At 43.3% G+C, this 23,024-nt stretch overlaps 1 protein-coding gene across 5 annotated transcripts in view; it reads right to left on the bottom strand.

The window, feature by feature from the left end:
- FASN (fatty acid synthase) overlaps positions 1-23,024 on the bottom strand; it is a 182,842-nt gene that overhangs the window by 137,500 nt on the left and 22,318 nt on the right. For 4 of the 5 annotated variants that reach the window (XM_068128067.2, XM_068128072.2, XM_068128070.2 and 1 more), the window contains exons 2-4: positions 10,321-10,475; positions 7,684-7,769; positions 6,723-6,789 (exon numbers count right to left, since the gene is read on the bottom strand). In XM_068128067.2, the coding sequence (XP_067984168.2) occupies positions 6,723-6,789; positions 7,684-7,769; positions 10,321-10,450 (283 nt within the window). In that variant the 5' untranslated portion in view covers positions 10,451-10,475. Of the gene's footprint in view, positions 1-6,722; positions 6,790-7,683; positions 7,770-10,320; positions 10,498-23,024 lie in introns of all 5 variants that reach the window. The other variant, XM_068128069.2, reaches the window with a different exon arrangement.

The following is a 23,024-nucleotide window of genomic DNA, read 5'->3' as shown; positions in this document are numbered from 1 at the left end:
TTCTTCACCATTGAGCGATGTGGCCAAATAGGCGGAGGTATGCTCTCTACTGAGTGCCGTTCTAGTTTAACACGTTACATTAGTTATTCGTGCCTGTTGTCATGTCCTTTAAAAACATTAAGTTTCGTGTTTGGAATGATTTTCAATTTTATTGACTGCCAGACAGGTTATTTAAAAAAAAAAAATTATTACATTAAAAAAAAAAAAGTTTTAAAAGGTTACATAAAAAGATTTAATACCTCACTTCTCTCTTCGCATGGGTGATCGGGACAAGATTCCATACAATTTTCCATATTCAGAGCGAAAGTACTGCTAAACTGCAGGTAGATGTTCAGATTCATGTTCAAAATATAACATTCAAGTGAAATCAAGTTGTCCCTCGATAATAAACTGATGTTTGCAGACAGACACAGACAGACAAAACGGTTTGATATGGTGTGACAAAACCGTATCAACGACATAGCCATGCATCAGTAATGAAGCAATCGGCAGGCCAAATTAATATTTGAATTCCAGTCCAAAATACCAGGTGGCCCCAAAGTCCTGCCCCAGGGGTAATGCTTGAAAATACTGCATACTGGTACATGATTAATTCTGGACAGGATATCTGTTTTGTTTCAGGCAATGACGACACTGGAGTCTGATAAGGCATTCAATTTTTACAAATGGTGGAACCAGAACATGAAAGTGTATGCTCCCCCCAAAAAAGTGGAATGAGCTCTCTTCCTACATGTTCAGAGCCTCAGTGAGTAGGAGGCAGCAGCAGAATTTTTGATTGCAAGGGGAAAAGCAAGTAACCAAGTTTGTAAATTTTCTTTAGTTAGACATTATCAAATGTCAATTACATTGATATGTTATCATCACTAATGGGCACTCTAGCCCTCCGGGTGGGAGTACCTTTCTTGGCAGGTGGGCAATGTGCTGCAAAACATTCTTGGAAATGCACTATATACTTTTTGTTATTTTTTGAAAGAAATGTTATTGATCACAACATATACTTCATATCAAAATTTTGAGAAGTGGTGCTATATCGACGACCCAAACATTTCATATATATATATATATATATATATATATATATATATATATATATATATATATATATATATATATATATATATATATATAGTGTTGTGGATATGAGGATTGTGTTTTTTTTTTGATTGCTTTATTCTGGACCCTCCTGCCTCCAGTTGTGTATAAAGGTCAAAGGTCGTTCCGTAGTTATTTCATAAACAATCACGTTAGCCAATCATAGATTTCCCCCTTTGTTGAAAGTTATTTCCTTATTCTGTATAGTAGGGTAAGGCCTTGTCTTCCATTAATTGACACTCCATTGCACCGAATTCAAATAGATAGATCCCCTTTCATTCCCATTCCCAAAGCCGCAATTGCCAACTGTTCCCTCCGCGACTCCATTCGCCACGAGGTAGGCTCGGAGAAGAAGGGGGAGGAGCTGCCGAATCCTGGGCGTGCCCGCCCATCGTCATCAAGGGTGGAGCCAGAGGGCCGTGCCGACCAATCAGGGCCGAGGCGAGCTCACCGATGGGCGTGTTCTAGAGGCCGGCGGCTTGATTTGCCCGCGGCATTATAAAGAGCGCGCACAGAAGCCGTTTGAAGAGAAGTGCGCGAGGAGGGAAGAGAAGCGAGAAGGAAGCCTTGAGACAAGTGCGACAGAAGCGAGAAGGAAGCCTTGAGACAAGTGCGACAGAAACGCGGGGGAAGCCTTTAACACAAGTGCGCGAGAGAAGCGCGGGGGAAGCCTTGAGAGAAGTGCACGACGTCACCCTGCTCGCTCCCAGCCTGACGAGGCCCGGCTTGTGTGCGCCCTGCCAAGCCTTCCAGCTTGTGGTCCGAGCTGAACCTTCCTCCCGGTCCAGCCAATCGTTCCTGCCTCCATTCCCCATTCGTGTGAGTCTGTCTTTGTTTGTTCTGTCCCTGGGTTAATTAAGACTGTAATAGATAAGCTAGCAATTTTCACTGTGTCACCTTTCCTCTTCTGTATTTTATTTTCTTATCCTTCCTTCTTCCTTGGTTTCTTTCAATTGTGTAAATAGTAAATAAATTATATTTGTATTTCTTACCCTTTGTCTTTCTTTCTTCTTTACATCCTTCGTTTTAGTCTTTTCCCCATTGAATATCTGTGGCGCGATTCGGCCAACGTTCAGGAATCGGGTTAGTCGGGGTAACTGTTCGGGCGCGGCGGCCATCCGCTCGGCAAACAACATCCTCGCCGCGGTCCCGTAACAATATATATATATATATATATATATATAGATATATATATATATATATATATATATATATATATATATATATATAAATATATATATATATATATATAGATATATATATATATATATATATATATATACATATATATATATATATATATATATACATATATATATATATATACATATATATATATATATACATATATATACATATATATATATATACATATATATACATATATATACATATATATATATATATACATATATATATATATATATACATATATATATATATATATATACATATATATATATATATATACATATATATATATATATATATACATATATATATATATATATACATATATATATATATATATATACAGACTTGGCATTTAATATGGAATTTATTTTTTTTCTTGACGGGTTTACTTTCTTAACTCAGTATATCAATCTGGTGAGTTTCTTTTTCACTTTGGTGATTTATTTGTTAAAAGAACCATGTCACTGATTGTCTGTCGCAGCAAGAAGTCAACAACAGGATTATATCACAGGTGGCATGGCAAAATATACGGACAGGTGCATTTGATGATTGGCTTCACAGTCGGGTATACAAGGGTTGTTGCGTTCTGTATAAGTGGAAAACACCTGCTGTACGTCTCCAAAAGTTATTGCCGCTTCCTCTGGAGATGGTCCTTCAACTCGACAATGCTGTTTGTCATGGAGTGGTGGCTTTACGAAATTACGGCATGAAACAGCGTGCTATTGCTCGGCAGTATGGCATCACTCAAGGTCAGGTGTCAAAGATCCTGAAACGAAATGCTCAGAGGGGTGTCCCTACTCCAATACCGAGGCCAGGACGTCCCCGTAGAACCACAAGGAGGGATGATCGCCAGCTGCACCGGTTAGTCCGCAATGGCCGTACCAAGTCAGCTAATCGGCTTAGGGCTGAGTGGCAGCAACTGACAAATGTGCCTGTATCCAGAAGGCTAGTCAACCAACGACTGGTTCAAGCAGGCTATCGTGGCAGGCGTCCCCTGAGAAAGCCACGCCTGACCAGACAACACCGCCAGCACCGATTGCAGTGGGCCAGAGAGCACCGTCAATGGCAGCCAGGACACTGGAATCACGTGATCTTCAGTGACGAGTCTAGATTTCTGGTCTATCGTCAAGATGGCCGCGTCCGAGTGTGCAGACAAGTGCATGAAGCCTACAACAAAGATTGTATAGTGCCAAGAGTCCAAGCTGGAGGTGGTGGGGTGACCATTTGGGCTGCTTTTCATGCAGGGGGAAATGATGACCTGGTTGTTCTGAATGGAAACCTGAACCAGTTCAAGTACAGGGACATTCTGGAAGAAACATTGCTTACATTTGCTCGTGCAGCCTTTCGTGAAAACTTTGTCTTCCAAGATGACAATGCACGGCCTCATCGTGCTCGCATGATCCAACACTTTCTTGCTGACCGTGGTGTCGAGCATATGGAGTGGCCTGCCATGTCCCCGGATATGAATCCGATCGAGAACTTGTGGGCAGAATTAACGCGTCAAATCGACCACTTGGACCAGCAGCCGACCTCTGTACGTGAATTGCAGCATTGCAGCAGACTATTGTAACTGCATGGCAAGCGATTCCTGTCCAAACCTTGGCAAATCTCATGAACAGCATGCCTCAACGTGTACGTGGTCTCCTGAATGCTCGTGGGGGTTACACGAAGTACTGAACTGTAATTTTACTGTTTGTAATCCCAGTCATAATTAAACTTTTGTTTTTGTTAAAAACAATTTGGGCTAATGTGCAAAATAAAGAGATACTTCTGGAAAACGTACAGAAGTTTAACACAGTACTGTCCATGAATTGAGTTCGATATCAGTTTACATCACTTTCAAGGATCAATTTATTTGTTTCGAAATATCAAATGTGGTTTTTGTTTCTTTTAAAGGTCACATTAACAAAATCTAGAATAATTTCAACATAATTCCAATGAACTTTTGGTTCTAAGACATCTTGAAAAGTAAGTTCACCCACACAAAAAAAAAATTCCATATTAAATGCCAAGTCTGTATGTATATGTGTATATATATATATATATATATATATATATATATATATATATATATATATATATATATATATATATACACAGGGTGGTCCAGAAACCCTGAGCACATTTTACAGAACGGTACCTGCAACAAACAAACAACTAAGTTTATTATTGTTCTTTAGTGTAAAACAAAACATAATTACTCATAAAACAGTCTAATCAGACTCGTAAAACATGAAACAGATCAGTTCAAATGTTCAAACTGCTTTCCTTCATTGTCTATGCACAGCTATAGCTGTGACGAAACACTCTGACGCACAGTTCTGCATGTTTCAGTCGTTAAGGCATCAATCTCATTACAGATGAATTGTTTCAAGTCTCGAAGGGTCATAGGATTCCTCGCATACACTTTGTGTTTGAGGAAACCCCAAAGGAAGAAATCACAAGGTGTTAAATCACAAGACCACTGCGGCTATTCAACCGGACCACGACGGCCAATCCATTTGTCTGTAAAGTTCAAATCAAGGGCCTGACGTTCACTGGCAGCATAATGAGCAGGCGCACCATCAGGGATGAACCACATTTGTCCATCATTGAGTGGAAATACATTCTGCTCCAACATTAGAAGGTAATTTGCAGCATTCACATTTTCTTCGAAAAATATTGGTCCAACAATGCCTCCAGAAGAAATGCCTGCCCCGACGGACACACTAGCTTGATACTGGACGTTGTGCTCAACAGTAAATCGTGGGTTGGTAAATTGTAAATTGTTCGAGAGATGAGACAAGTAAATTGTCTGCTGCCCATATTATGCTGTTATGATGATTCACAGAACCAGATAAAGTAAACTTGGATTCATCTGACCACAAGATCCTGTTCTGCAAATCATTGTCCATATCCATTAACCCAAGCAATGTCTCACATGCCTCAATGTGCCTGTCAAAATCATCCTCATAGTTGGTGAATTAATCTGGGTTTGTATGGTTTCGCATTAAGGTATTTTAGTATTCTTAGAATCGATGATCGGCTTATGTTGGTGACGTTTGATAAACGACGAGTTGATAATGGTTGTCACTGTCGAGTTGCTGTTGAATGACCACTCTGCTTTCCCCAGTTTGAACAGTACGAGGCCTACCTGGTGACTGTTTTGGAAGAATGCTTCCGGTTTCATCAAACTGCTTGTTTATTCTGCCGATGGTTCTTCTGTCAATTGCGTCGGCACCACATTCTTTGACAAGTTGTCTGTAAACTTCAGCCAAATTTCCAGACACAGAATACAAGCATACATCGTGTATATTCTGTCTCACGATATCCTCCGTCATATTAGGGCGTCTAATTAATAATGAACTGAACTAATGCAAAGACAAACGCATGCAGCACAGTGAGCGAAGCTCACCCCGATCCACATCATGTGATGCCCCTCACCCTGTTGAGTATCACATGATGCCTGTGCGTGTTGAAGCAGTCACATCCATTTATGAGTAATCATGTTTTGTTTTGCACCAAATAACAATAAGAAACTTAGTTGTTTGTTGCAGGTATCGTTCTTCAAAATGTGCCCAGGGTTTCTGGACCACCCTGTGTATATATATATATATACTAGCCGAAAGCACCCGGCGTTGCCCGGGTTATTTTTGAATGAATTTACTACTATAATGCAGCTTTTACTCGCGGCCGTAGAAGATTGACTACTATAATTCAGCTCAGCTTTTAATTGCGAAATGGGCCCAGCCCAGCCGAAGCGGCCTCGACCGGCCTCGCCACCTAGCCTATAACCTTCCGGGGCCCATCCCGACATTTTTAGTTCTTTTTGAATGAATTTGCTACTATAATTCAGCTTTTACTCGTGGCCGTAGAAGATTGACTACTATAATTCAGCTCAGCTTTTAATTGAGAAATGGGCCCAGCCTGGCCGAAGCGGCCTTGACCGGCCTCGCCACCTAGCCTATAACTTTCCCGGGCCCAGTCCCGACATTTTTGGTTATTTTTGAATGCATTTACTACTATAATTCAGCTTTTACTCGCGGCCGTAGAAGATTGACTACTATAATTCAGCTCACCTTTTAATTGCGAAATGGGCCCAGCCCAGCCGAGGTGGGTGGGCCTCGACCGGTCTCGCCACCTAGCCTAAAACCTTCCCGGGGCCTGTCCCGACATTTTTTGTATTGGAGGTTTCTTCCTATCTTTCACCGTTCAAGAGATTAGCTTGCGCAGACAAACAAACAAACAAAAACTTTATTTTATAATATAGAGAGATAATAATATTTATATATTACCACCCACCCTGTATATTCTCTAAATAATTAAAAGAATTCCATTCACTCATGGGACAGCAATAATTATGAAGCATCAAAGTTGTGTCAAATATGTTCAAGATAGCCTACTCGGCTGTGTTTGTAGTTTTACAGTGAATTTGAACCGTTGTGCAATGTACTTACCTGCATCTATCAGCGCTTCGTAAGTGAGTTCCAAGATTAATCTGAGCTGAGGATCCATTGTGTTTGCCTGTGTATTGGTGGAGACAGGTAAGGTCCAAAATTACACTTGTATAATCGGCGTTATATTTTATGAAACAGATAACACGACCGATGTACCATAATCTGTGTTACAAAGAGTTGGTTCTGCAAAGCAGTTTCTACCCCAGGGTCATGCTGGACGGTTTGATATCCCTCTCCCGGCAGAAGATAGGGCAGGAATTTGGAATTTGTCCATTGTGCCGGCGATGGCTCGCCTACTCTTCACGAAGGATACCATAGGATCTTTAACGTCAAGCAATGTAGGCAGACGGGACACAAGTTTAACGTCCATCCAAGGAATGGAACACGTTGATGAATCACCCAGCCATTGAAATACCGGGATGACAGTTTATAGCTCGGTCGGGATTCTAATCCAGGCTGGACAGCCCAGAAGTGAGTGTGCACATTTCGAGGCCATCCTGTCAGCCCTTAAGCAGAAAACACACAATAGGAAATTTTGTGTGAATAACTCTTTTAAGTGCTGATCAGGTTATAGGAGAAGTGTGTGATTAACAGAGAGGCCCTACAAATTGCAGGCCATTTCATACCTTTGTCATATCTAATCAAATGTATGTTTAGCTCCTGGCATCAGTCCGGCTGGGAAGCTATATATTTTATCCCGTCAGTCCGTCCATCCATCCATCGATCCATCCATCTCAAAAAATAAGCTTTCAAGGCCAATTTTTATACTCTGCACGTGCAGAAATGCAAGTACAAGTGCACCAATATGACCAAAAATCCTGGCTCACACTTTCCAAAATGAACCTTGACTTACTAACTCAAGGCAGTAATTAGTACACTAATACTAGTAATACTACTATACTCCTAGTAGTAACAATAACGTGAATTCATAAGTACTACAAGACAGAACGACAACCCTCACCTGCTTTGCATGAACACCGAAGAAGGTAGCATCAAACCTGCTGATGTCCTTGAGTTTCCCATTGCGCTTTGGTAGCCCAAACAAACCTGCCAGGAAAAAGAAAATTCAAGCATTTAACAAATATGTACCACCGTTTAGAGGCCATTTTTCCCCGCGAAGCGGGGGTTGGCCTTTTCGGGGACCGTGGTAGTTGTTGTTTTTTGGTCCCCTTTTTGAAGCAATGTTTTACGGCCGGATGCCCTTCCTGACGCCAACCCTTTTTGCCGCCTTCAACGACAAACAGGGAATTACCAGTGAACTGGTACTCAATTAGCCGACCTCGGAAGGTATGACAGGCTGAGTCAACCCCCCTGGCATTAATTCGGCGATCGACCGAGATTCGAACCCAGGATCCTAGGATCCTAAGCCGGCACCCTAGCCGCTAGCCCAATATCCTGATTCAAAATCAAGGAATATATAAAATGTTAAGTCAATTTACCTTTAAAGATCAGATTTGTCAGATGCTTCGTTTGTGATACATGGGCTTCACTTCAACAAGAAAATCAAAACATTTGGGGATGAATTTTTTTTTTTTTTTTTTTTGTATGCAGAATCGAGACTCATGAAAGAGCTAACATTTATCACACAAACAAATCAAACAAACAAACAAAGTATATAAAAAGGGGTGCGGTAGACAAGATGGGGAGAGAAAGGGAAGCACATAAACAACATTTGCGAGCAGGGACATCGGGAAATGTGTGGGAGGGAGTGGGCTTGGGGGAAGGCAGCGTGGGAAGGGGGGGGGGGGGTGGGAGAAGTATAAACACAAGGACACCAAGGACTTCCAGGAAGGACGTTGCTATTTCAAAAAAGTGGATTTGGGGAGAAATTAGCGGGGGTAGAAAAGATCAAGGTTTTGGATGGGGGAAGATAAGAGATGGTGGTGAACAGCTGTTTTAAAGACCTGGAGGGAGGAGTGGGATTGAAGAGAGTGGGGGAGTTTGTTCCAGAAGCGGGAGAAAAGAGGAATGAAGGAGTGAAGGTGAGCAGAGAGTCTTGATTTTGGCAGTTTAACCATAAGAGGGTTGCAGGCAGATCTTGTGCGACCTTCAGGAATATTTGGGGGACAGCGCCCAGAGAGAGCTGGAAGAGCAAGGCTGGAGAGGTGTCGGTAGAAGACAGAGACCACCAACCTGCCTGCGGTGAGTAAGTAAAAGGCCCTCGGAGGTAGCTTCATCGCGGGAGATTCCAATGATTCCGAACACTTTGGTTTCAACAGCGTGAAGACGAGCTATGTGTGAGGCAGGAGCACCAGCCCAGAGGGGAGAGCAGTATTCCATTGAGCTGCGGATGAAAGCCTTGTATGTGGTGAGGAGCTCAGGTGTGCCAAGGAAGGACTTCGCACGACGGAGGATGCCCAGTCGGCGACTGGCTTTGGAGGCCAGAAAGGAAATGTGGTTTTCCCAGGAAAGATCATGGCAGATAGTGAGACCCAAAACCTTGAGTGACAGAACTTCTTGGAGAGGATTATTCAGAAAGTGGATGGGAGGGTTGTCCAGTTGGTATTTTCGGAGAGACATCGTAAGAGTGTGAGATTTGTCAGGATTGAAAGACATGTTCCACTTGTTTGCCCAGTCTGTGATTTTGTCCAGGTCTGCAGAGAGTGAGGAGGCTGCAGACTGCCTATCTGAGGGATGAGGAATGGAGCGGCAGAGAGTGGAGTCATCAGCAAAGAGATAGAGGATTTTCAAGAGAGTCAGAGAGATCATTGATGAAGACCAGAAATAGCACAGGGCCCAGAACACTGCCTTGGGGAACTCCAGCCTGAAAAGGAAGAGGAGATGAGAGAAACCCATTCAGGGCCACACGTTGACTACGACTAGAGAGGAAGTCTGCCAGCCATGCGTGGAGATTTCCATGGATACCAAAGGAGGAGAGTTTGGTGAGCAGAGTGGGGTGCCAGACCGTATCGAAGGCACATGATATGTCAAGGGAGACAGCTCTAATTTCCTGTTTGGCATTGAGGACCTCCATCCATTGTTGAGACAGCAGAAGCAGCATGTCCAGAGTAGAGTGACCTGGTCTGAAACCAAATTGATGATCAGAGATCAAGCCATTGGAGAAGAGGAAAGATTTCATATCCGAAGCAATGATGGCTTCCATGACTTTGCTGATAATTGGGAGAAGGCTGATTGGTCTGTGGTTGCTAGGATCTGTTTTTGCACCTTTTTTGTGTAAAGCGGTGATGTTGGCTGATTTCCAAGCAGACGGCAGATGACCTTGAGCAAAAGAGAGGGTGAAAAGAACAGTGAGAGGGAGTGAAAGAGCGGAAGAACAGGACTTTAGGACCCGTGGGCTGATGCCGTCAGGTCCAGTTGCAGAATCAGAGTCGAGGGTTGACAGAAACTTTTCCACCTTGTCAGGAGGAAAGGACACAGAGTCCAGGAGCAGCTGGGTACGACTGGGTACGGTGGGTACAGAGAGGGATGGGTTTGGGACACAAGATTTAGAGGCAAACACAGAGTTGAGGCATTCAGCTTTTATTCAGCATTCAGTAATTATTTATTAAGCAAGCAATTCACTTATTCCCAAATTTTTGGGGTAGTTTTGTCATGGCGGTTAATGCAGTGATACCTTCCTCTTTCTTCCCCTTCCCACCTGGTTTCCAGCGCCGGTCATCCTCTGTAACCATGTCTACACCTTGCAAGAGGTTATCCCAGAACTCCTGTAAGTTTTCGGATTCTGGGAGCCGCCCAGCCATCCCCGATATAACCACCTCTCGTGCCATGCTTCAACACGTAACTTTGTCAGACCTGGCAGAGGAATGATGCACTGCTATTAGGAATGAGAAAATAAAAACAGGCATCAGTAACTGGACACAGCCTATGTGGCAACACTTTGGAGCATTTCATCACCACTTGGTTTTTGTCAAACCTTAAGACTGTTAGGTCAATGTCACATATTCCACGATGTGGAAAAAAGGAAACCTACGTCATGAGTGCACACAAAAAATGAAAAAATAATAATAATGCAGTATTGAAGAATAACAATAATAACATATAGACACCACATGACCAAAAGTATGTGGACACCCGAACATCGAACATCTCATTCCAAAATCATGGGCATTAATATGGAGTTGGTCCCCCCTTTGCTGCTATAACAGCCTCCACTCTTCTGGGAAGGCTTTCCACTAGACATTGGAACATTGCTGCGGGGATTTGTTTCCATTCAGCCACAACAGCATTAGTGAGGTCGGGCACTGATGTTGGGCCATTAGGCCTGGCTCACATTCGGCATTCCAATACATCCCAAAGGTGTTCAATGGGGTCGAGGTCAGGGCTCTGTGCAGGCCAGTCAAGTTCATCCACACCGATCTTGACAAACCATTTCTGTATGGACGTCGCTTTGTGCACGGGGGCCATTGTCATGCTGAAACAGGAAAGGGCCTTCCCCAAACTGTTGCCACAAAGATAGAAGCACACAATCGTCTAGAATGTCACTGTATGCTGTCGCCTTAAGATTTCCCTTCACTGGAACAAAGGGGCCGAGCCTGAACCATGAATAACAGCCCCAGATCATTATTCCTCCTCCATCAAACTTTACAGTTGGTACTATGCATTCGGTAAAGTAGCGTTCTCCTGGCGTCCGCCAAACCCAGATTCGTCCGTCGGACTGCCAGATGGCGAAGCGCAATTCATCACTCCAGAGAACGCGTTTCCACTGCTCCAGAGTCCAATGGCGGCGAGCTTTACACCACTCAGCCAACGCTTGATATTGCACATGGTGATCTTAGGCTTGTGTGTGGCTGCTTGGCCATGGAAACCCATTTCATGAAGCTCCTGACAAACAGTTGCTGTGCTGATGTTGCTTCCAGAGGCATTTTGGAACTCGTTGGTGAGTGTTGCAACTGAGGACAGACTATTTTTTACATGCTATGCGCTTCAGCACACGGCGGTCCTGTTCTGTGAGCTTGTGTGGCCTACCACTTTGTGGCTGAGCTGTTGTTGCATGGATAAGTTGTTGTTGTTGTCATGTTGTTGCTTAAGTTCTGTCACTCAAGCTTTTGGATCTCACCATCAGCCATGATCTTTCCTGGGAAAACCACATTTCCAGGCTGGCCTCCAAAGCCAGTCGCCGACAGGGCATCCTCCGTTGTGCGAAGTCCTTCCTTGGCTCATCTCATCATATTGGCTCATATCATCATCAAACATCATACATTGCTCATTTCATCAACATACAGTCACGTGAAAAAGTAAGTACACCCCATGTAAAGTTTTGACTTTTTCAACATATTTCAACATACAGCTATTTGATCTTCATTTCAACAATATTGATAGATAAAGGTGATATAATATAACAAATATCATGAAACATTTACATTTTCTTGGCCATTGTATATAATTTAAATAACCATAAATGCAAATTTCGCATGTGGAAAAAGTAAGTACACCCTTGGCTCTAATAGGTGGTATTGCCCCTTTTGGCAGAAACAACCTCAAGTAGGCGTTTCTAATAACTGTCTACCAGTCTCTGACATCGACTGGGATAAATTTTTGCCCACTCCTACATGCAGAATTCTTTCAGTTGTGCGATGTTTGAGCGGTTTCTTGCATGCACAGCTCGTTTCAAATCCCCCCACAACATCTCGATGGGATTTAGATCCGGACTTTGACTTGGCCATTCCAGAACCCTCCATTTCTTTCTTTTCAGCCATTCCTTGGTGGATTTACTGGTATGTTTAGGGTCATTGTCATGTTGCAAGGTCCATCTTCGGTTCAGCTTCAACTCTCCGACAGATGGCCTCACATTATCCTCAAGCCTCACCTCTGGTACAATGAAGAATTCATAGTGGATTCCATGATGGTGAGCTGCCCAGGCCCTGATGCAGCAAAGCTGCCCCAAACCATAATATTTCCACCACCATGCTTTACAGTTGGTATCAGGTTCTTGTGCTCAAATGCAGTCTTTGGTTTTTGCCAAACATGTCTTCTGGTACTGTGGCCAAATAGCTCTACCTTTGACTCATCTGTCCAGAGCACATTGTTCCAGAAGTGCTTGTCTTTGCCTAGATGTTCATTGGCAAACTTTAGTATTGCCCTGATGTTCTTTCTGGACAGCAAAGGTTTCCTCCTGGCACACCTCCCATGTAGATCAAATTTGTGCAGCCTCTTTCTAATGGTCGACTCATGCACTTTGACATCAACAGCGGCAAGAGCTACCTGTAGGACCCGTGATGACATTCTGGGGGTTCTTAGAGACCTCTTTCAGCATCTTGCGGTCTGGTCTTGGGCTGAACTTGCTGGGGTGGCCTGGCCTGAACAAGTTGGCAGTTGTTTGGAATCTTCTCCACTTGTAGATGATCTTCCGGACAGTCGAATGATTGATTTCAAATTGTTAGGAGATCTTTTTAAATTCCTTCCCAGACTCGTAGGCATCTATAACCTTCTTTCTGAAGGCCTCAGAGAGCTCTTTTGATCTAGGCATGGTGACGCCGCACACTTCATCAACAAAGAGCAAACCAAACCAAATGTCTGAGATTTAAATAAGACAGGTTCCTCCAAGATCCTCTCTAACAATGTTCTAATCATTTGCACCTGAGCTGGTGCACCTGATTCTAATTTTAGGTATTTGAAGTAGTGATAAATGTAGGGGTGTACTTACTTTTTCCACATGCGAAATTTGCATTTATGTTCATCTAAATTATACAATGGCCTATAAAATGTAAATGTTTCATGATATTTGTTATATTATATCACCTTTATCTATCAATATTGTTGAAATGAAGATCAAATAGCTGTATGTTGAAATATGTTGAAAAGGTCAAAACTTTACACAGGGTGTACTTACTTTTTCATGTGACTGTACATCTCAGCTCATCATACTGAGTTCCTCACCACATACAAGGCTTTCATCCATAGCTCAGTGGAATACTGCTCTCCACTCTGGGCTGGTGCTCCTGCCTCACACCTAGTTCGGCTTCACGCTGTAGAAACCAAAGCTTTCAGGATCATTGGTATCTCCCACGATGAAGCTGATCCTGAGGGCCTTTCACTCTCTCGCCGCAGGCAGGTTGGTGGTCTTTCTGTCTTCTATCGACTCCTCTCTGGCCTAGCTACCCCAGCTCGGTCTGTGCTGTGTCCCCCAATATATTCCTACAGGACACACAAGAACTGCCAGCAACCCTCTTCTGGTGAAACTGCCAAAATAAAGATTCTCTGCTCACCTTCACTCTTTTATTCCTCTTTTTTCCTGCCTCTGGAACAAACTCCCACACTCTCTTCAATGCCACTCCTCCCTCCAGGTCTTTAAAACAGCTGTTCACCACCATCTTGACATTGACATTGTCGCGAGATCTTGGAGACGGCGGCAGGGATTTTCGAAGCTCCACACGGTCTCCACGTTTTTCGAAGTTAAGTCTGTTCACAATTGTATTTTGTCGAAACTGTATTTATCTTTCGGTGTGTGAAGTTATTGTGTGCAACTTTGGTTGTTTCTCGGTGTTTATCTTTCATAAATTGATCGTCTGTTTGCCGTGTCGCGAGCAAGGCCTTGTACAGTGTGCACTGTACAACCTTGAGGCTTTGTTTTTTCTCTCAGTGGTCCGTCGTTTGTGATCCAATAACTTTCGTTCTCTGTATTCCCAGTCTTTTCACCCATAGCCTACTTCCTTGTGTAAATCTCAACTCAAAAAAAAAAACAAAAAAAAAAAACATTTCCTTCTCTGTTCTCATTCGTTTATTCATTCTTATTCGTTCGTTCGTTCTTCGACCACGTGTTTCTCCCCCATTTCCCCAGATAGTTTTCACTCATTAACCTTCAATGTTTACACTTTCCCCTCAAGTTATGTATTCCGTCATATTTTATAACACCTTTTTCTTCTTCTTCTTTAAAAGGCTGCTTTCGACTTGCTCACCAAATCAATTCATCCCAAAAAAAATATCCATCTCCTATAGTGCCTTTTTTCTACATTCCCTAAACTCTCCTGCACTCCATCCTCCATCCAGCGTCCTTAAACGTATTTTTAACTCGAAGGTCACAAGAAACTCATTTTGCAATAAATGTTCGTTTCCCATAAATCGTACACTTTCAAAAATCCAATCTCACCCCTCCCCTCCAAATCTTCCCCATAACCCCTCCCCTCCAAATCTTCCCCATCACCCCTCCCCTCCAAATCTTCCCCATCACCCATCCCTTTCAAATCTCCCCCCTTGCCCCCTCCCTCCTAAACTACCCCCTCACCCCTCCCCGCCAAGACGCCCCCTCGCCCCTCCCCTCCTAGACTCCTGCCTCACCCCTCCCCTCCAAATCTCCCCCATATCCCATCCCTTTCAAATCCCTCCCCTTGTCCCTTCCCTCCCAAACTCCCCCCTCACCCCTCCCCTTCAAATCTCCCCACCCTCATTGCTTCTCAATTTCCCCCCTCTCACTCCCCCTCCTCAAAGCGTCCTCCCCGCTTCTTCCCCCTTCAAACTCTCACCTCCATCTCCCCCAACCTTCTGCCTCGCTCTTCCCCCTCCTCAAATAACACCTCATTGTGGCTCACCCAATCACCATCAAACCTTTTGTCCGCCCCATCCTTCCCTTTCTCCGAGCTATTCTGAAATCTCTGACACACCTTCAACAGCTCTCCCTACCTCTTCCACCTCTTCCACATCTTACCCTACCCCTCCTCCCCCCTGTTCTGTATCTGATGCTCCCCCTTCCTCTTCATTAACGGTATGGACCTCAAACATCCGGGGCCTTCGTTCAAACTTAACTGATCTCTCCATACAGGTTGCTTCTGTCAAACCAGACGTGATCTGCTTAACAGAAACTTTCCTCCTTTATGATGTCTCTGATTCCATAGTATCTCTCCCGGGCTACTCCCTCCTCCGGTATGATAGACCTGAGCCTCGTCCTGGAGGCGGGGTTGCTATCTTTATCAAAAACTCTCTTCCTCACTCGCCCTGCACTGCACTCTCTCCACCTCACCCCCAGGAATACCTCTGGCTACGGCTTCCCCTTCGCTCCCACCTCTTGTTCATATGTGTGTTGTACCGTCCACCAAACAGTGATGACTCCATCTTCATCTCGCTGTCTGATGATATGGACCAACTTCTATCTACTCATCCCAACTCTCTCTTCCTCATATGTGGTGATTTCAACTGTCATCATGCCAGTTGGCTGGGTGTGGGTACCTCTCTCACCAGCCATGGCTCCTCAGCAAAGGACTTCTGCGACTCACTGGGACTGACACAATCTGTCAATTTCCCGACCCGGATCTCAGTCAACGGAACATCTTCTCTTCTGGACTTGGTTATGACTAACTTCCCTGAAAATGTCTGCTGCTCTTCTTCTGCTCCGATCGGATCATCTGATCATGTCCTTGTTAAAGTGGACATCTCTCTGACCATCCTCAGGGAGCCTGCTCAGCGTCGACGAGTCTGGCATTTCACTCAGGCCAACTGGCACGGTCTTCAAGCAGCCATCAATCATCTGGACTGGTCTCCCATCTCTACCGCCTCTGACATCAACTCATCCTGGGAATTCTTTCAAAGTAAATTGCTCTCTCTCATGCACAGATTTATCCCATCTCGTCTTCAGTTGTCATAACCTTCCTCCCGTCCATGGTACACTGAATCTTGTGGTGAGGCAGTTGCCCTGAAACAACTTGCCTTTGCGTCTTGGAAGGCAAATCCAACTGAAGGCAATCTCAGTTCCTTCCACCAAGCTCGAAACAAGTGTGTTTCTACCCTCAGGAGTGCCAGGAAGCACTATCTCTCCACACTCAAGATTGAACTCTCAAACCTGTCTCCTTCCTCCAAATCCTGGTGGCGTCTGGTCAAATCCGTTTCTGGTGTTTGTTCCCCCTCCATCCCCTCCCTTACCTCAAACGGCTACACAGCTGACTCCGCACGTGAAAAAGCTGAATGCCTCAACTCTGTGTTTGCCTCTAAATCTTGTGTCCCAAACCCATCCCTCTCTGTACCCACCATACCCAGTCGTACCCTGCTGCTCCTGGACTCCGTGTCCTTTCCTCCTGACAAGGTGGAAAAGTTTCTGTCAACCCTCGACTCTGATTCTGCAACTGGACCCGACGGCATCAGCCCACGGGTCCTAAAATCCTGCTCTGCTGCTCTATCTCACCCTCTCTCTGTTCTCTTCACCCTCTCTTTTGCTCAAGGTCAACTGCCATCTGCTTGGAAATCAGCCAACATCACCGCTTTGCACAAAAAAGGTGCAAAAACAGATCCTAGCAACTACAGACCAATCAGCCTTCTCCCAATTATCAGCAAAGTCATGGAATCCATCATTGCTTCTGATATGAAATCTTTCCTCTTCTCCAATGGCTTGATCTCTGATCATCAATTTGGTTTCAGACCAGGTCACTCTTGTTGTTGTTGTTGTTGTTGTTGTTGTTTTTTTTTTTTTTTTTTTTTGTATACAAGATCGAAGCTCGTGAAAGAGCGAACATTAATCACACAGAAAGACAAACAGACACATAAAACAAATAACATCGGGAGCGGTAGACAAGATGGGGAGAGAGGGGAAGGACACAAACACAACATTTGAGAGCAGGGACCGAGAGACATGGAGACATCGAGAGATCTGTGGGAGGGAGAGGGCTTTGGGGGGGAGGCATGTGAAGGGGGGGAGGCATGTGAAGGGGGGGAGGCATGTGAAGGGGGGGGGTTCTGTTTGTTACTTGGCAAAAACAAGTTTTTTTTGACAAGTATGTTGATCACTCCGGTTTGTGTGTGTGTGTTTGTGTGCCTGCTCACTTATACTTGCCTACAGGTCACTTACTCTGGACATGCTGCTTCTGCTGTCTCAACAATGGATGGAGGTCCTCAATGCCAAACAGGAAATTAGAGCTGTCTCCCTCGACATATCACGTGCCTTCGACACGGTCTGGCACCCCGCTCTGCTCACCAAACTCTCCTCCTTTGGTATCCATGGAAATCTCCACGCATGGCTGGCGGACTTCCTCTCTAGTCGTCGTCAACGTGTGGCCCTGAATGGGTTTCTCTCATCTCCTCTTCCTGTTCAGGCTGGAGTTCCCCAAGGCAGTGTTCTGGGCCCCGTGCTTTTTCTGGTCTTCATCAATGATCTCTCTGACTCTCTCGAAAATCCTCTCTATCTCTTTGCTGATGACTCCACTCTCTGCCGCTCCATTCCTCTTCCCTCAGATCGGCAGTCTGCTGCCTCCTCACTCTCTGAAGACCTGGACAAAATCACAGACTGGTCAAACAAGTGGAACATGTCTTTCAATCCTGACAAATCTCACACTCTTACTATGTCTCTCCGAAAAGATCGACTGGACAACCCTCCCATCTACTTTCTCAACAATCCTCTCCAAGAAGTTCTGTCGCTCAAGATTTGGGTCTCACTATCTGCCATGATCTTTCTTGGGAAAACCACATTTCCAAGCTGGCCTCCAAAGCCAGTCGCCGACTGGGCATCCTCCGTCGTGCGAAGTCCTTCCTCGGCACACCTGAGCTCCTCACCACATACAAGGCTTTCATCCGCAGCTCAATGGAATACTGTTCTCCCCTATGGGCCGGTGCTCCTGCCTCACACCTAGCTCGGCTTCACGCTGTTGAAACCAAAGCTTTCAGAATTATTGGAATCTCCCGCGATGAAGCTATCTCTGAGGGCCTTTCACTCACTCACCGCAGGCAGGTAGGTGGTCTTTCTGTCTTCTACCGACTCCTCTCCGGCCTTGCACCCCCAGCTCTCTCTGTGCTCTGTCCCCCAAATATTCCTACAGGTCGCACAAGATCTGCCAGCAACCCTCTGATGGTTAAACTGCCGAAATCTCGGCTCTCCGCTCACCTTCACTCTTTCATTCCTCTTTTCTCCCGCCTCTGGAACAAACTCCCTCACTCCCTTCAATCCCACTCCTCCCTCCAGGTCTTTAAAACAGCTGTTCACCACCATCTCTTATCTTCCCCCATCCAAAACCTTGATCTTTTCTACCCCCTCTAATTCACCCCAGATCCACCTTGTTTGAAATTCCAACTTCTTTCCTGGAAGTCCTGGCAGTGTCCATATGTTTTATACCTCTCCCACTGCCCCCTTCCCACGCCCCCCCCCCCCCAAAGCCCTCGCCCTCTCTCAGATCTCTCGATGTCTCCATGTCTCTCGGTCCCTGCTCTCAAATGTTGTGTTTGTGTCCTTCCCCCTCTCTCCCCATCTTGTCTACCGCTCCCTGTTATATGTTTTATGTGTCGGTTTGTCTTTCTGTGTGATTAATGTTCGCTCTTTCACGAGCCTCGATCTTGTATACAAAAAAAAAAAAAAAAAAAAAATTTTCTCTTATCTTGATCCAAACCTTTATCTTTTCTACCCCCTTTAATACACCCCAAATCCACATATTTCAATCTCCAAATTCATTCCTGCAATTCCTTGTAGTGTCAATTTGTTTTGTACCGTCTACCCTTTTAATTCATAATTATGACGTCATAGGTCACGTGTTATGGACGCCATCTTGGAAAAACGTTACACCCCCATATCTTCGAAACCGCTCAAAGGAAAAATGGAAACATGGCTCATTGTCAAGTACTCCCCATGGGGAATAAGATATGTTGATGATGATGATGATGTCATCGGTGCCTTAATTATGACATCATAATTTGACAAGTACAACGCTCGATCTGATCAGTATGAAAAAAAATTCCCCTGCAACTGTTAGTGCGATTGGCACGAAATTTTCAGAATATGAGTGGCTCCTCCTGTGGAATTTTTAAAATGATAATTATGACGTCATAAGTCACGTGGTACAAGCACTGTCTTGGAAAAATCGAAAGAAAGTTGCACCTCCATATCTCCGAAACCACTCCATGGAAAAAAAAATTGAAACATGGCTCATTGTCAAGTACTCCGCTGGGGGAATAAGATATGTTAATGATGATGTCATCACCACCTTAATTATGACGTCATAATTCGACAAGTACAACGCTCGATTTGATCAGTATGAATTTTTTTTCTCTACAATTCTTGGTCCGATTGACACGAAATTTTCACCATAGGAGGGCTTCCTCCTGTATAATATTTCAATGATTATTATGTCATCATAGGTCACATGGTACAGGCGCCATCTTAGAAAAACATTGCACCTCTATATCTCTGAAACCACTCCATGGAAAAAATTGAGACCTGGCTCATTGTCAACTACTCCCCATGGGGAATAAGATATGTTAATGATGCCTTCGTTATGACGTCATAATTCAACAAATACACCACTTATCCATCCGATCAAAAAAAAAAATTCAGCAACTGTTGCTCTGAGGGGCACAACAATTTTCACCAAAGGAGCGCCTCCTCGTTTAGAATATATTAATGATATTCATGATGTCATAGGTCATGTGTTACAGGCGTCATCTTGGATAAACCGAAAAACATTGCACCTCTATCTCCAAAACCGCTCTTTGGAAAAAATTGAAACGTGGCTCATTGTAAATAACTCCATATAGGGAATAAGTGTTGTTAACAATGACGTCATTGGTGCCATAATTATGATGTCATAATTCGAAAGGGACAGCGCTTAGTCTGATCAGTTTGAAATGTAATGAGCATGATCTATGCAACAATTATATTAGAGAATATAAATTTATGATGTCATCACTCACATGGTCTGGCAGCCATATTGGATTAAAAAATAAAAATAAAAAAACCTTCAAAAACAGAAGAGTTGGCTCACACAAAGTTGACTGCGCAGGGTAAGTATTCTATGAATACCATCTACTTATTTTAGATGTCCGTTTATGTTTTTTGTGTTTTATGTGCTAATATGTGTTTGATGTGCCAGCTCGTAAATGAGCCTCGATCTTGTATACAAAAAAAGAAAAAAAGAAAGAAAGACGTTTCCACTTCACTGTAACAGCACTTACAGTTGACCGGGGCAGCTCTAGCAGGGCAGAAATTTGACGAACTGACTTGTTGGAAAGGTGGCATCCCATGATGGTGCCACGTTGAAAGTCACTGACCTCTTCAGTACGGCCCATTCTACTGCCAATGTTTGTCCATGGAGATTGCATGGCTGTGTGCTTGATTTTATATATACCTGTCAGCAATGGGTGTGGCTGAAACAGCTGAATCCACTAATTAGAAGGGGTGTCAGCATACTTTTGGTCATGTAGTGTATATCATATATATCATATATATATTATATATATATATATATATATATATATATATATATACGTATATATATATATATATATATATATATGTATGTATATATATATATATACACAAAGAATTAAGTTAAGCACCCCCCCCGTTTTTTTACAACCTCGCACATTACAAGTTTGTTGTCGTCAAAACAGTGTAATATACCCATGATATTGCTATATTTTCTGGAGAAGTGATATTATGGTCACATAAAAACATAACAATCATGCCGTTTTCAATATTTTATTCTGAATAATTTAAGGTGAAATTTTTTGGGAATTTTAGGCATATTTTCACCTCAATTTAAGTATGGAGCTATAGGTCCATCACGGACAGTGTGGATGACGTTTATGTTTTCTAACGTACAGTCATTGTTCTGAGAAGACCTCTAGCGATCTTTGCGTCAATAACGTGTGTAGGACCCACGTGATCGGATCACTGACTCAACCAATCACTTTTATTACACTTTGATCACTCAATTTCATCAATGGATAATTGCTAATGTCATACCAATCATTATTTGATCTCACATACCTTAGAATATATGCCAATGTATACATATACACAAAGAATATATATTAGGGGGTGCTTACCTTAATTCGTTGTGTAGGGGTGCTTAACTTAATTCTTTGTGTATATATATATATATATATATATATATATATATATATATATATATATATATATATATATATATATATATATATATATACAGAGGTGGGCGCGATTCGGAAAATTTTAAGTCCGCTTACCGCTTATCCGCTCCGCCAGCCCGTGTAGTCCGATTCGCTTATCCGCTTCGGCGGCCGAAAATCTTAGTCCGCTTACCGCTTATCCGCTTATCCGCTTCGATTCGATTTTTTTAAAGCGCTTCGACGTTTTTAAAGCGATTTTTGACGTTTCTAAAGGGAATTTAATGCTTTTTAAGCCTAAATAGCCATTTCTAACTACTACAAAGACAAACAAAGCTTTTAAGATCAAAAATATACATTTTTATTTAAATAAAATTTATTCAAAATTTATTGAAATAAAGTTTTCCACTCGACTCTACTCTACTCTACAGTTAATTTAAATATAATTTTAATATATGCAAATTACATTAAAGAAAAATCAATTTGCCCGTCCTTTCTTTGACAAGAGAGTCTACTAGTCAACAGACTAGCAGTCTGTTTAGTCGTCTTCCTCCTCCACCTCGTGGGCCTTCTTGAGGATTTGGAGGTTGCCCTTCATGAAGACGAGGGCCTCGAAGTTCGGTGCAGCCAGGGCCGACCTCTTAGGCCTGAGGATGTCCGACCCGTAGCTGAACACGCGCTCGACCGAGGCAGAGCTCGGGAGCGGCGTGTTATGCCTGAGAAATAGAGTTACCCAAGCATCACGGAACTCGAGCGGGAAGAGATTGGGCGAGAGCCGAGTTGTTAGGGTTCCACTTATTATTCACTTAAATAAATATTCACAATTCTAGAGTAACGGCTCAGGCTAACAGCTGATTTGGCGAATCGCGATGCGCTTTAATTTTTCGGTAGTCCGCTTACGCTTATCCGCTTCGGTTTCCGGGGGTTGTTCCGATCCGCTTATCCGCTTCGAAAACGTTAGTCCGCTGCAGCGGATAAGCGGATAAGCGGACTTTCGAAGCGGACCGCCCACCTTTGTATATATATATATATATATATACATATATATATGTATGTATGTATATATATATGTATATGTATATATATATATATATATATATATATATATATATATATATATATACATATACATATATATATATATATATAATTATATATATATTGAAGGAACTGCGCTCCAACGCGAGTCAAAAGAATTGACGCGACCAAAGACGGAATTCGTCCGAGTTGCTTTATTGAAACAAAACAGCTCAGGTATTCTCACAAGCCCGTTTATCGGGCAGTAATATATTGTTGCGGATATGGGATTTACATCCATCCATATCCGCTTGTAAATATTCCCCTATTTCCTCAATACTTCCCAACTATCCCCAATCCCCCATTCCCTAGTCCCATTTTCTGTAAACAACACTCTGTAGACCCGACCTTCCCCTATTTCCCCCATTAAATGTCGCACCCAGGTTCACCGCATCTCACGTAGACAACTATAGGACATCTTGCTAGTTATTCTTAGTCTATGTCAGTTAAGGACTCGTTTCCATTAATTCTGACTCTTCGTTGCACCAGAATGTG

Source organism: Myxine glutinosa, chromosome 1 (assembly GCF_964187855.1).
Source record: "Myxine glutinosa chromosome 1, kmMyxGlut1.1, whole genome shotgun sequence".
Taxonomy (NCBI): Eukaryota; Metazoa; Chordata; class Myxini; order Myxiniformes; family Myxinidae; genus Myxine; species Myxine glutinosa.
The sequence above is the reverse complement of the archived record's forward strand: the minus strand, read 5'-3'. Positions and strand labels throughout refer to the sequence as shown.